Below are 14,112 nucleotides of genomic sequence, written 5' to 3'. Positions count from 1 at the left end.
GAAATACACTGGGGTGTTCTGAGGCTTAACAGACAAAATGCATAACCAACCTAAAAAAAAGCCTTTCCACATTTCTAGCAACTTATACAGTTCTTTGAAAGGAAGTGATATTTCATAACTTATCTGAGATGATAAACTAGCAACATTCCTAAAGTACTGCTTAACTGACTCAGGGCCATATTTTTTAAGTCAGTATTTCTTTCTAAGAATTGTATATTGGAGTTTAGCAACAAGTGAGGAAACTCACTGTTGGATGCCCTCACCTTCCTCCTTCTTGCACCTTCCCCTCCCCTCATCAGGACAACCCTAATCCTCACCCAGTCCATCGCCTGGGATATTTATTTGAGAACCTGCTGTGCAGGTCTCATTTCCTAAGTCCATTTACTGTCAGAGCCCAGCAATGACACTGGGAAATGAGAAGAAAACTGTATACAAGGCATCGGCAGCAGCAAGCCTGAAGTGGCAGGCTGCAGAGGATAGCATGCCGTCAGCAGCTTGTACAGACCACACCAGGTTTTCTACACAATTGTTTCATTTCGGCTTGCAGCAGTGGAGCAGGCCTGGTGGTCTGGGACACCTAATTCCTCTAAAAGATGAAATATTTATGAAACTGTGAGTGCAACTGCAACTTCAATGTCAACAGGTTCTTGAAATCCACCCTCCCTGCCAAATTCTCCTTTTAAATATGTCTCCTTTTAAAAACGCTCTACTGTCTTGAAGTAACAAGATGGTGATAAGAAAACTAACTTTTGCAAAAGCAAATGTGAACTTCTTTTTAGAATAAATGTTGTTGTTTGCTGGGACAAGGTGAGGATTAGTATGGGAGGCTTTTACTGCTACTGTAACAATGGAACAGGCATGTGAATTTAAAGAAATAACACAACCCAATGTTTTATTTCCTAAAGACCTGCTGTTAGTTATTCGGGATAATAGAGAGGTAAATGGAGGGAAGGAAGCAGACAATAAAAAAGCTAAAACTAAGGCAATCCTGACTGAATAGATCCATTCCTAAAGGAGTACAACAGAAAGATACAGCCAAGACACATCTTTGTAGGGACGTCTCATGCTCACAGTACCTGTGGAAGTTGTCACCTCTCTCAAAGGTCTTATCCTTTCAGGCATAAGCATCAGCACCTTATGGAGATGCTGTTGCAAAGCCACTGCTCTCAGGCAGCTGTGCTTAGGCAGGGTCAGGGCCCACCCAGTGCAAGTCTGAGTTCTGTATGTGCCTGCTGCACCTCCACGTCTTGGGTGATAAGGACAGACGTGCTAACCACTACACTGTGGCCAGTGTGGTCCTCCTGGCCCTGTCTGTACCTGAACACGTAAAAGGGGAATGGGATGGAAAAAAACAAACAGCCTTTCAGCACTGAGCATGAAAAATATTTCAGAGGAATATTAAAAAAATAATAGTCTTGGGGGACACTTTCTTACCACTTTTCTTGATCTCTCTTTTTTTCTGTTGTATCCAGTCAGAAACCATGCAGAAGGTGCAATGACTTACTGACAAAAGTGGCATTTGGGTCACGTATAAGTTTTACATTTTTTCTTAATGATTGGTACAATAATAAATTTCCCTGTTAGCAAATATGGAAATTAAATGTGTCTACCATTTTTTTCTAGGTCTGAGTACACCAAAATGGAGACATGGCAAAGCTGTCTGCAGAGCACAGGATGCAGAGAACAGAATAGAATCATTTAGGTTGGAAAAGACCTTTAAAATCATAGTGTCCATCCGTTAACCCTTTACTTCCAAGTCCACCACTAAAACATGTTCCTAAGTGCCACATTTACACATCTTTTAAATACCTCCAGGGATGGTGACTCTACCACTTCCCTGTCAGCCTGTTCCAATGATGGATAACACTTCTGGAGAAGAAATTTTTCCAAATATCCAATCTAAACCTCCCCTGCTGCAACTTGAGATCATTTTCTCTCATCCTGTCGCTTGTTCCTTGGGAGAAGACACCCACATCGCTACAACCTCCTTTTGGGTAGTTCTAAACATGTGGTTTCTGACTGCTACAGAGCTGAAAACTACCTCACCAGGAAAAAAGCGTCAAGAAAAACTAAACTCAAGTGGAGTGATCATTGTCAGGAAGGAAGACTCCTTACAAACAGTAAGCCCACTGTCAGCCACAAGAAATATCCTTGAAAAATAATAGTTCATAATAGAAAATATTCACTTGTATAAGCCTTTGTCACGTAGCGGGCAGCTAAAAAAGGTAAAAAAGGTTGGTTTTCTCATATAACTTTTCCCTTTCAGTGAAATAAGGAAATAAAGAAAATGTTTTTTTTTTTGTCTTTTTCTTGCATTTCCGTTGCTGTGGGACACCTTTTGGTAATTAGAAATGCCATAAGTATTCATTCCCTTCTCCTTCTCCCATCGCTAGCTCTTTACCTGAGATGGGAGCAGCGCAGAGAACAGAGATGCAGAGAGAGGAGGGTAGATGAAAGATCTGGGAAAAGGCAAGGAAGAGTTTACTTCTAGGGCTCTGAACCTAAAGGTCAGAATATGTGACAAAAGAATATGAAAAAGAAGATATAGTACCAGCTGCAAGCAAAGTCTTAGCATACAGTTTGCCCGCTTCAAATATTACTTTATTGCTACTGCTTCAATTTTTGAACACAAAACTTTGGCTAGAAGTTGTTAGACAAAATGTACAATGGGAAAAATCCTAGAAAGAAAATGTCAGCTCTCACATCCTGACCCCTGCTAATAAGCAGAGATTTACTGTTCAATTTACCAGGCTTGAACTGGTTTGCCAAGATACTGGTCTTGGTGTGATCTTCTCATATTGTACCTCAGGTTGTTTAAAAACTAAATCTGTTTTGCATAGAGATTATAAACACCGTTAGGCTCGGAGCCCTCCTCACTGTTCCTCCCTTGCATTCTTTTTGCACTGGAAATGTATTTTCTTAAAATGTTCCCAGGTTTCATCGAAAATAAAGACAGTTTACGTGTTATTACAAGTATAATTCATTACTAATGGCACAAAAATGTTCAATAAATATTATCAGGGCTTTCAAAAGCTCATTACGAATTCTTTAAAAATGGAGATAAATTAAAGTGTTTGCCAATATGAACAAAAACACTGCCTGTCTGGCCCCCAGTTTGTCTCCTCTTTGAACGTAATCACTGATTCAGATAGATTTTATCAGACTGATAGAACTTCAAAGCTCCCAGAAGAAAAATGCAATTTGCCCAAACCTTCCCAAAACATGCAGAACATCCCTGAATGCTATCCCTCTAGGTTGCAGGGTGCTCCTATCCCATGTCCAGGTGGCAGATTATTCACAAGCTCCACCCACAAGCCTGGATCCCTGCCAAGTAAGTTATAAGCAGACACATTTATCTATGTCGTTTAGTAGCAAGAGGAGAGCTGTCATGATAGTGTAATAGCACCTTTTACCTTTTATTCAATAGTGATATGGATAGCGTGCTTTTTCTTAAATTACACTACGAAGAATTATATGAATACAGTGGCAATTTCTGTTATACTTAAGCAGGCAAATTTCTCTCTACCACATAATTTACAGAACTCAAATTCAATAAAACATTACATGATGGTCCATTACTGTTATCAATTTTGAATAATCCATCTTCATTTTTCATTTTACTGGAAAATGAAGTGTGCCAAAGACAAAAGGGAAGGGAAAAAAAACAGTGCCTGAGAAGGTGGTTTGTGTAAACTCAGATTTTGTTTTACAATTACATGGAGCTGTCTACTGCATCCAGGCATCCTCCTCTGATATAGCAATTGCCCAGAATTAGCATGAGCACAGTCCTAAATTCACAGAAGTTTTCATATATGAGAACAGGCATTATATAAGAATGAAAGGCAATGTGTCCTGGCAGCTGATATTTTAAACAAACATGGGGGTGAAGTAGAAAGGAGGGAGAGATAAAAGTTATCCAGCAGAAACACTGGGAAGTACTCAAAAACCTTCAGATCAAACATTATCACTGCTGAGAAGAAGAAAAATTACAATAGTCAGACATGGCAAAAGAAGCAAAGAGCTTTCTTTCGTGAAGATGGAGCCAAGAGATCACCTTCGTACAACAGCACCCAAGTTCACACAGCAAACCTTACGGCTGAATGTGTACACAAACTGAGACAGGCAGCCTTCAGTTACAGTTCCAACCACAACCATGACTAACACAATTCCTTGCTCACGCAGCGCGGACTCGTCACCCTGCCATGCACCAGGCTAAGCTACACCTTTGAGTCAAATGTCAGACTTGCTGTGGGAACTCAAGCCTTCCGTTTCCTGACTCATGTTTACATTTACAAACACAAAACAGAAATGGGAGAGGAGTTTATTTATTTGTTTAGGGCGCTGAAGGTGGTTCAGCCCAACAAATGTCGGTGCTTTGCTCCAGCTCTAAGAACAAAACAGAGCAGAGAAACTCCCAGTTTAATTGCACATGTAAAGGGGCAGGCAGAGCCTCTCTGCTGATGGGAGGCTGCTGCACCATGCTTTGGGGGCCTGCCCCAATGCATCGTCACTGTCATCCAACAGCTGCTCAGGGCCACCCAGGACAGTGAACTGACAACAATGCCATTTTCTGGCCAGCAAAGCACAAGAAAATACTGAATTTGCTCTTTCAAAACAGCAGAGGTGTCTGTAAAGTGCACTGATATCAGCCGGAAAAAAATACCATGTTTATTCACTCGGTGAACTCGCAACTGAAACATAATTTACCAAAATTACCCTGGCAAACAGAGAGACCCTTTGGTAGTCTTGCTTGGGGTGAAACTCAGATCTGCTAGCACAAATCGTGACTCAACAAAATTTTCCATGGTACACTGCAAAGAGGTGCTAACAGGATTCAACCTATTTCTTTATATCCAGTGAACTGAAAGCACAACTCCTGACAGACAAGCAAAACTCTAGATCTGACTGTACTCTGAAGCCTTCCTAGAAGGAGCACAGAGAAATTTCTCTTGTGGAAAGGCGCTCCGCCCTTCAAAATTTTTTCTGCTTCCTATAACAGTTGTTCTATTGTGCCTGTATAGATGTGAATTTTCATTCAAGTTATAAATATCTGGACTTCGATTAAAGTTGACAAGACATATTCCTAAAAACTCAGTTTTGAAATTACCATTTGGAACTTAAAGGTTGAGGGAAATTATTCAAGAAGATATTAAAGTCACACCCTCTCTTTCTTAAGGACGCACTTCTAGAGTGTGGCTAAGGGTTTTTTTCTGCTTTATAAATAGATAATAATAATAATAATTTTTTTAATAGACACTCTAGTTTTCAGAATTATTTTTACCAATTTCTTTCCTTTGACTGGGGAAAAGTAGAAATATTTCCAGTCAACATTTTTGCCCCCAAATCAAAAAATCTTGAAAATTAGGTCCAAGTATTGAATTACCACACTAAGCTGGTAGAATTCTCCTTCCCACCAAAAACCACCACCAAATTCTCTAATTTCACCAAAGTCCATTTTATTGACTAAACATTAAGTTAAACTACTCTTAATTTATAGATCATTTCCTTCCTTAACTTTTAAACTGAAAGCAAATCTCTCCCCTCATCTGAGACTGTATCTTGACACCAGATCTTTCTTGCACAGAACTCCTAACCGATATCAGTGAGTTCTTACGTCTTTAGAAACTGATGGCATGATCTGGTCCCTGGACATGGCTCAAATATGTCAGTGGTAAGCCTGAGTTAGCTTTTTATCTCAGAAAACAGTAGATGAATTTAAACAAGCATTTTCACTTGCACTAGCCAAACACACACACACACAAAAAGACAAGATATTACATCAATATTAGAAAATAACTTCTAAATAGCATCAGTTATTTAAGTGCTGCCTTAACTGCAGCTAACTGTGATGTATTCTGGAATAAGCTGTGATGAGTTCAGAAGTACAGCAAACAGAACAAATCTAAAGGTTTTCATCTAAAAATTGCTGGTACCTGTGTTTATCCTTGGACATTAGTTGTCACTGTGGGTAAAATTAGCAAAAGGTTTGCAAAGGTGAAATGTGCCTACAACAAACTCCTATTCCAGTGGGGCTCTGCTTCATATGAAAAGTATGCTGAGATATTTCTTGGCAAAACTGAGACTAATACTGTCTAGGCTCCTAGTATTTTGCCTTTTTGCTCATCACATTTTCCACAATACATAAAAACAATGCAAAATCTTACGTATCTAACTGCAAATGCTAACTTGATTAGCTAGCACAATTTGTAGGCTATAGGGATACTACTCTGTATTCTTTCAAGTAGATTTGGTTGAAAATTGTCAAAATATATATATCTATTTCATATCTATATCTATTTCATATCTCTTCAAGGGAATTGTTTACAAATATCATTTCAGGGTTTCCTCCCAGTTTTGGGTCACTTTGAACACCTTTTACTGAGCTGGTTAACCACAGCATCTGTGGAAGAACTGAACTTTAAACAAATATCTAAGAACATTTGTAGTAAGAAAAATACACACTAATACATATTTTTAATATATATTAGTGTAAATAATAATACAAATACAAAAGTAGAGTCAGTATTTGCACTAGAAATCTAGTTCTACAGTTGCATTCATCACATCTAAAGGGCATCTTCTCATACTGTGTCATATAAATTCAATGCCCAGTCAGAATCAACCATCCTTGTATTTCAGGTAACAAGTATCGCTCATGCACAAAGGATATGCCAAAAGCTGTATGCAAAACTAGCTGACAACAACTGAAAAATTTACTTCAGAGGGGGAAGAAAGTTGAGAGAAAACAATGTGCTTTTAGACAAGTCTGAGAGAGAAGTAAATATAAAATAAACTTTATTTCCTGAATTGCTTGCTTGGCTTTTTGTCCAGGTAAGATGGCAGCTGCAAACCATTGTAACATGAAGCTACAATTATTGCTTCAATACTTTATAGTATCAATACTTAAATTTTTAAACATCGTATTAAACAAGACTCTATGTCACTTAATTTTAAATATAACAACTGAAACTGCCTGGACCTAACCTAACAAGCAATCCTTGCATGAGTTCATGTATCTCATGAAATTTGGTATGAGACACCCAGATCTTGAAAAGCTCCTCTGCTGTTAAGAGGAAAGACACACTAACAGAGAGCTCTACAGAGAATTCACAAAATGACTCTCTTTTAGCAAAAGGAGTATGCAAAATTTTAAAGCAATAGTAATTCAGAACAATTACAAATGACACGCTGATTCAAACCTGGTACCAGAGCATTTGAAACGGAATTTTTATTCTCTAAGCTATGCAGGGACAAACAAAGCTGTTTCAACAGAAGCCCAAATTACAATTTTTTTGTTATACTATAATCTGCAATGGACAAATTATTCCCTAAGTACATGTTTTCGTTTACAAATGTGGAATCCAAAGTAAATTTACCTCTGTATTTTTACCATATTTCCTATTAAAAAAAAATACCATTAAAATATTTTATTTTCTGTTAAAACATACTTCTAAAATGTTGAGATCTTATTATTTGCATTGAATATACTGACATTTCTTCCATAATTTCTGGTTGATTAAATTCCATGCAACATGGCATTAAGTTAAATTCATAGAGCAGAATAAATTATAACAGGGTTAGCTTCTAAAACAGGTGTAAAAAATAACACATTTTAGTGTTACTTATCAGCTTTGCTAAGGCTAGCTTTTTCTGCATTGAAGAGCTGAAGTATATGTTCTGACGTGGACAGTGGCAAGCTCAGCAACTGCTGTTTTTACAACAAACTACAGAAATACATGTAAAGAGTAGATTCTCTAAAGATAAAGCTTTTGATTCTTAATCTTCTCAGAAGCCTGAAAAGATGTTATTAAGACTTTCACTAGAAAATATGAAAAATAAATGTGAACATGAATAAAAGATCATCTCCGGTACACCTGTATATGTGGTCAGCACGGGTACAACTGCAGCACAAAAGGCAATCTGTTGGGTGACTTTGTGAATGGTTCTGCACAAAGCTTTTCATTTCCTTTCCAGGGAAGGTTCAGTTAGTCGTAAACCATCACATGGTTTACGGAGAGGAACAAGGGTTTCTGTAAAAACAGTGGCTATTTCCACAAACCAATCCCTGAAAATTTTGGTACTGTATCAATGGGGACAATGGCCCTGCAAGGAAGCATGTTTCCTTCAAAGGATCTAAGCGACAAGGTAGAAATCAGGAGAGAGACTTAAAGATGGCAATTACTAACTAGAGAGAGAAAAAAGGGACTCTTAGACTTAAAAAAAAAAAATAAATAAAAAAGACAACTGACCTGAGTTCGGTTAAAAGCCACACGTGCAAATACTGCCTGTGAGATTCCTGCTCGTTTCAGTTCATCACGGACCCACTGGTAGATTTCGGAAGACACCTCTGTGTTTGTTGAGACCTGCTGCTCCAACGGCTTGTTCATGGATCTACTGACAGGAGGAGGGTGGTTCAAGTACTGTTGGTTTAAGGACTGCTGGGCTAGAAGTCTGTTCACTGCATACTGCTGGTTCAGCAACTGGGCCATAACCAGCTGCTGATTTACCAGCTGAGGGCTAATGGGAGTAGATACAAGTCCAGGGTGCAGGTTTGGAAGCGGGGTCCGAACTGATGGCTGGCTACCATGAGAAAGCTGAACAGGAGATGGAGGCTGTTCGGCTGTGTTCCCTGGGACCGGCTGCTGACCGAAGTTGACATGGTTGGCACCTTGCTGGGATAGTTCAGAAAGGCTATCCATCTCAACTACAGCGGAAAAGAAACATTGAAAACGCCAACATCAGATTGAAAATCACAAACTTGATTGTCCTTGCAAGACATGCTATAAAAAGAAACAAATACAAAATGGTGCAATGCAACTCAGTCAAGAGTGGGCTGCTGCATCCCAACAGTGGACTTTGGACAAGGCAGCAACCGTGTAAGGCAAAGACAAGAGACAAAAAAAACACTCTGTGTACTGCAGACGATGTAGGGCACACAGTAAGTGCAAACAGTAAGTGCATCTGTGCAGAGTAAAGAGGACTGTTTGGGAAAGCATGCCCCACCCAGAGAGACAGAAGCCCCCAGTGACTGTTTTTGTTCCTCCCATGATGTCCCTGACACGACATCTGCAGTTCCCAGCCACTGGAAATCTGTAACAAGTAGGGTGAGGTGCGGACCTCCCCAGGCTCTGCTAATTTCTAGATGCTGCATCAATTGTATGGGACTGCTAGGAACTAGTATAATTTATGTAAATTACACAGATGGGCTGCTTTATCTTGCAACCATGTACGCATGTTTTTTTTCAGTGACTTGCAACATGGTTGAATTTTTTTCTTATATTAACTCATCTGCCTTGACACACCCTCCTTTTTAATTAACAACATAGTTTCTTAAACTACAAGAGTTCTTCCAGTTCCCCTCTTGTGCATGATTAAACAATATAAAATAACTCTAGGCTGATATAAAGGAGTTTCCTATTTATCAACATATGTCATTTTTTTTTTATTTTAAACTATCTCACTTCTAGAGCTTTAGTAGCTCTGGTCTGAAAATAGCCTTAAGAAAATATGATTTATTTAAAAATGCAAAGTCCAGTAGCAATTTTTTTCTTAAACAGTAAAGGTTTTTGGTTTGTTTTTCCTTTTAAAGCAGTGTCTGAGCTTTTCATAGTAATTACGATCTTCACTAACAGTCATCAGTGCAAGGCCACCCTTTCCTCCACAAGGATGAGAGTTGGATGAAGAAATCAGCACCTGGATTCCCACTCACATCTCTGTCTTTCTCCTCCGAGCAGAAACTTAAAAGATAAAAAACAAACCAGTTGTTCTGCAGAGAGTTCTATTTTCCGTAGCCTGGATCAGTCCCCAAGCAGAGGCCCTGCTACTCCTCACTCAGGTGGCTGCCTCTCCCCCCAGCATTAGGTTCCACAGGAATACACAAAACCACATTTGTTTCCTATTCCCTGACTTTACTGTCCCCAGATGAATGGATGGTGAACCTGTCTCGGCAGGCCACATAAGGAAAATTTTACAGGGATTGTGCCATGCAAGAGTGCTGCTGCAAAAGAAGTGGGAGAGGCTGCTGTGGAAAGATCACTCTCCCATGCAGGCACTCTGGTGCCTCACACATGGACCACCTGAAACCAACTGAAGTCTTACCACCAAATTTGGTGGTCTCAGAAGAAGGCTTTTAGTGTTGCACAGAAGGCACAAAGTAGATCAAGGAAAGAAGCTGCCTTTTTTCACTCGTGGAAAGTAGGGACCAACCCAAGTGGGCCATTCACTCAGAATAGTAATTCAAGCAATTATCACAAAAGTGATGCATTGTCTTCATTACAGCCTTAAGCTATAAAAAGGCAAGGAACCCGTTTTGGTAGATTAATGATTTTGCTTCAAATACTGAAAGCTAAGTCAAGCTCAAAAGTCAATCCAAATTGAGGACCCCCTTCTCCATTCTGTTGAAATCTATTTAAAAGTTTTCTGATATAAAGTGTTTAAAATTATGTGAACAGGTTTAAGAAAGAGAAAAGGTATCACAGAATTAATATGTCCCACTGATAGATTTTTTTTTATCCACTAATTTACTTGTACTTACTACAACAAGCAAACAATTGTCACAACAAATATTTGTTAAAATGAATGGAAATTAGGGTCCAAAGTTAGAGAAAGATATGAATTTATAAAATTATATCATTCTTGCTGGGATGTAGTGAGAGTTATAGAAACCTGTTTCTTTAAATATACATTAGCCAGAGCAAGAAAAAAATACATACATTAAAAAATCAGTTCGTCACAGTTCCAGGAACAGGTTTTCTAAACAATTATTCTGGGTGGTAGAAGATCTCTAAATTTACAGAATGACAGCTTTACATCTCTGGCAACCCAAGTCAGCTTGGCTGTTTCGATAGCAAATATTTATTTAAATGAATTCTTTCACTATATATGTACTTTCTACATCTACTCATCAAAAGCATCTTAAACTTATTGTGAAGGGAACTGGCTTCTTATATGACTGTGACAGACCTCAATGTGACACATAATGGTATGTAACCACCATCAAGGCAATTTTTTTTTTTTTGCTTACCCATCATATCTTTTGCCTTCTTGAAATGTTTATACCACCTTCCAAATTCCTGACATTTTGCTGCTGAGACATTTGCATAGTAAGTGCTGTTCACAATGGAAGAAATCATACTCTGTGAAAAGGGGAGAAGAAAAAAAATATCTATAATACAGAGCAGTACAAGTCAAAGCACAAATTATTTGAATTGTTGAACCATTATTTTTTTAGAGTTTGAGAACCATATTGCATTTTTAATCCTATCTTCCAAAGCCTTTTAAAAAACTCATTAATTGAGCACGAAAACAAACCAAGGTATACTGTAAATGGGTGCAAAAAAAAGCAGATGTAGTAAGGGAAGAACAAAGTTATTGACCAAGAAACATCAGGCAATGAAATGCACTCTGGACGGAAGATGTTAATTTTGAAAGTGAATTTTGTTCATCCTATTCCTTCTTCCAAATTTGAGTGACCCTTCACATACCCACACAAGTTTACAGGCATATATATTCTACACTGCCTTCACAAATGCAAGCAGTGACCCAAGTTACCCATGTCCAGTCTCTCTGTGCCACTCATCACAGAGCAAACCCCAGAAAACTGTAGCATCAAAGTTTACCTGAATGACTTATGAGTAGGGTAAAAAAAGGGGTTTATAGCAGAATAAAATATGTATCTAACAACCCAAAATGAACCCAGCCTTGCTTTTCCTAAACAGGGTATTTTAAGTGATTTGCAAAAACAGGCTTATGAAAAGCTTATTGTCATGTCTAATTCTGTAACTGAATATTAGCTGTAAAATAGACCAAAGGATGACAGAGATGTTTTTTTTCTCAAAGGTTCTCAAGATATCAGATAGCTACAGTGAGAAATTTACCTTCTGCTCAGTTCTGACCAATTTTAAAATAGTGGAATTTACAATGCATAAAACTTCCAGTTCCAGTACATTCTTTTACAAAATCAATTAAGACTAAGCCTTGCAAAATGAGATAATGCTCCAACTTGAAAACTATACTCAATATATGACGTCTGAACAACAAAATTAGCAAATATAATTTCAATAGACTGAACTTTGTCACCCTTTAAATTTCTATGTGGAAAGTAGTTACTTTTCGTTTAACTACAAGAACTGTCCACTGTATCAAGAAAATGACAGTCAAGAAGACAAAGCCCTGATTATTATGTTTCTTCGCTATTGAGCATGTAACATTAAGATATATTTGTACTGTCACAAAATCGATGCACAGCATCAACCCTTTGTTACATAAACTGCAATAAACACTGGAAGAAAGAGTTTGGAGTAAAAATGCAATAAATATTACTATAAGTCTTCTTTTATAAAGCTAGTTCAGCTTCTGACTAAATGTACCTTGATTATTGATCTTAGTGAAGTTCATTATAACCATTTTCTAAGGTATTACTCAGTAACAAGCTACTCGTGGAGGCTCAGAACTGCTAGAGTGAGGCAGTATTATTTATGCCGAATGTGCATACCCTCTACTCAGCAGCTAGCTATTTTAATGTTTCTCTGAATCACCAAAATTCTTGCCATTTCTTGATAGTAATCTGGCATTTCTGAAATTAGCTAGAAGCCTTTTGTCAGTGGTATAAAAGGAGAGTGAAATCTTAATAGACTACTGCAACCTGAATGACCTGAACCAAGCCCAGCTGAACCCAATTTCAATTTCCAGTAAAATAGCAGTATCATTAATGTCTAATATGTACAAAATTATCTTTTAAGCTCTTTTACAGATTAAACCATCTTAAACATGGGCACAAGACACATAAGGCATAATTTAAAAGTCCTGTGGATCTGGTAAATTATATGACCACACAGGTACTCTACATGCAAAACCTGCAGATCGGTATGTACAAAACAGGGAACTGCACCTCTCATGGGCCACTATCCCATATCAGCTCATGCATATTTTCTGAATGCCATTTAAACTCCAAGGGTTTGTGCATGCCATTTAAACTCCAAGGTGGCTTTTCTCTCATTTTACTTTGCCCCTTTCAGATGTCTTCTCCTGCCCAACTAACTTTAGTAAGCATGAAAACATATAGTAATAATTTTAGTAAATTACCTATTATTGATGAAGGTGTTTGTCTTAGATTTCCTAGTCCTCTCTTCCATGTCATTTTATAAAGATGATATACAAATGACATGGCAGTTTGTGAAACTCCCTGCTTCTTCAGGAATAAATTTAATGCAGTTACTTTACAACCAAATAGAGGACTGGTCTGTTTAAGTAATACTGCTAGGAATTTTAACTTCTTTGACACAATGTGAATTTCAAGCTTTGATGGCTAACATCGGGATATTGCCCCTGCTCTTCAAAGTAGATTAAAAAAAAAAAAGGCAGACATTATAAACACATTTAAAAATGAAAATTATCCTGCATTTTCTTCAAGAACACTTCATGCAAACATTCAAGTGATATTACCTACGCTAAGAATCCTCATCAGGAGGAATCAATGATTTATTTACTAATTCACTGAAGGCAAAATTTTACAAGCCAGATAAAATATTACTACCTTGTTAACTCAGAAAATAACTTGACAACACTGAATTTCATTGTTTCTCTGCTTTACTTATTGTCATCAAACTTGCAGTCACATCAGTGCAGAGAGATGCACTTTGCTATAGAATTTCCTATTACTGTAGAAATACTGTACATTTTAATGTCAATCTACATATATGCATGTCTGGTATGCTTATGGCCTAAAAGTTAAGATTAAGCCTATGAGTTAGTGGTCTTCAGAGATCCACAGTCTAAACTGGAGGCATATTGATGTTTTTCATATTACCTGGGTCATTACGCTTGAGGAGTTTCCCATGTCCTGACTTATCAATAATCAAAATCAAAATTATTGCATTTGAAGCACATCATATTCAGGTACTACTGCATATATCCTTCTTATCTGTGAGGCACAGGGGCAGATGCCTTCCACGTACAAGGATGACGAATATAAATATATCACACAAATATTCAAATGCATCACATTTATCACTCATAATCAGATTTCTTTTTCACACGTTGCAAAGAAAATTGATAGACTGCAAAAACTGGTCACAGATCCACAGTCTTAACTTATCTCCTAGAAATTTATCA

The 14,112-nt window shown here is 37.8% G+C and overlaps 1 protein-coding gene across 7 annotated transcripts in view; it reads right to left on the bottom strand.

Moving 5' to 3' along the window:
* Positions 1 to 14,112, bottom strand: part of SATB1 (SATB homeobox 1) — a 92,714-nt gene that overhangs the window by 35,813 nt on the left and 42,789 nt on the right. For all 7 annotated transcript variants that reach the window (XM_027717328.2, XM_039390618.1, XM_027717326.2 and 4 more), the window contains 2 exons: positions 11,024 to 11,135; positions 8,250 to 8,704 (listed from right to left, as the gene is read on the bottom strand). In XM_027717328.2, coding sequence (XP_027573129.1) covers positions 8,250 to 8,704; positions 11,024 to 11,135 — 567 coding nt within the window. The remainder of the gene's footprint in view (positions 1 to 8,249; positions 8,705 to 11,023; positions 11,136 to 14,112) is intronic.

Source organism: Pipra filicauda, unplaced genomic scaffold (genome assembly GCF_003945595.2).
Source record: "Pipra filicauda isolate LSUMZ 115617 unplaced genomic scaffold, ASM394559v2 scaffold84_size4826128_pilon, whole genome shotgun sequence".
Lineage (NCBI taxonomy): Eukaryota > Metazoa > Chordata > Aves > Passeriformes > Pipridae > Pipra > Pipra filicauda.
Note: the sequence above shows the minus strand (reverse complement) of the source record. Positions and strands in the feature narration are given on the sequence as shown.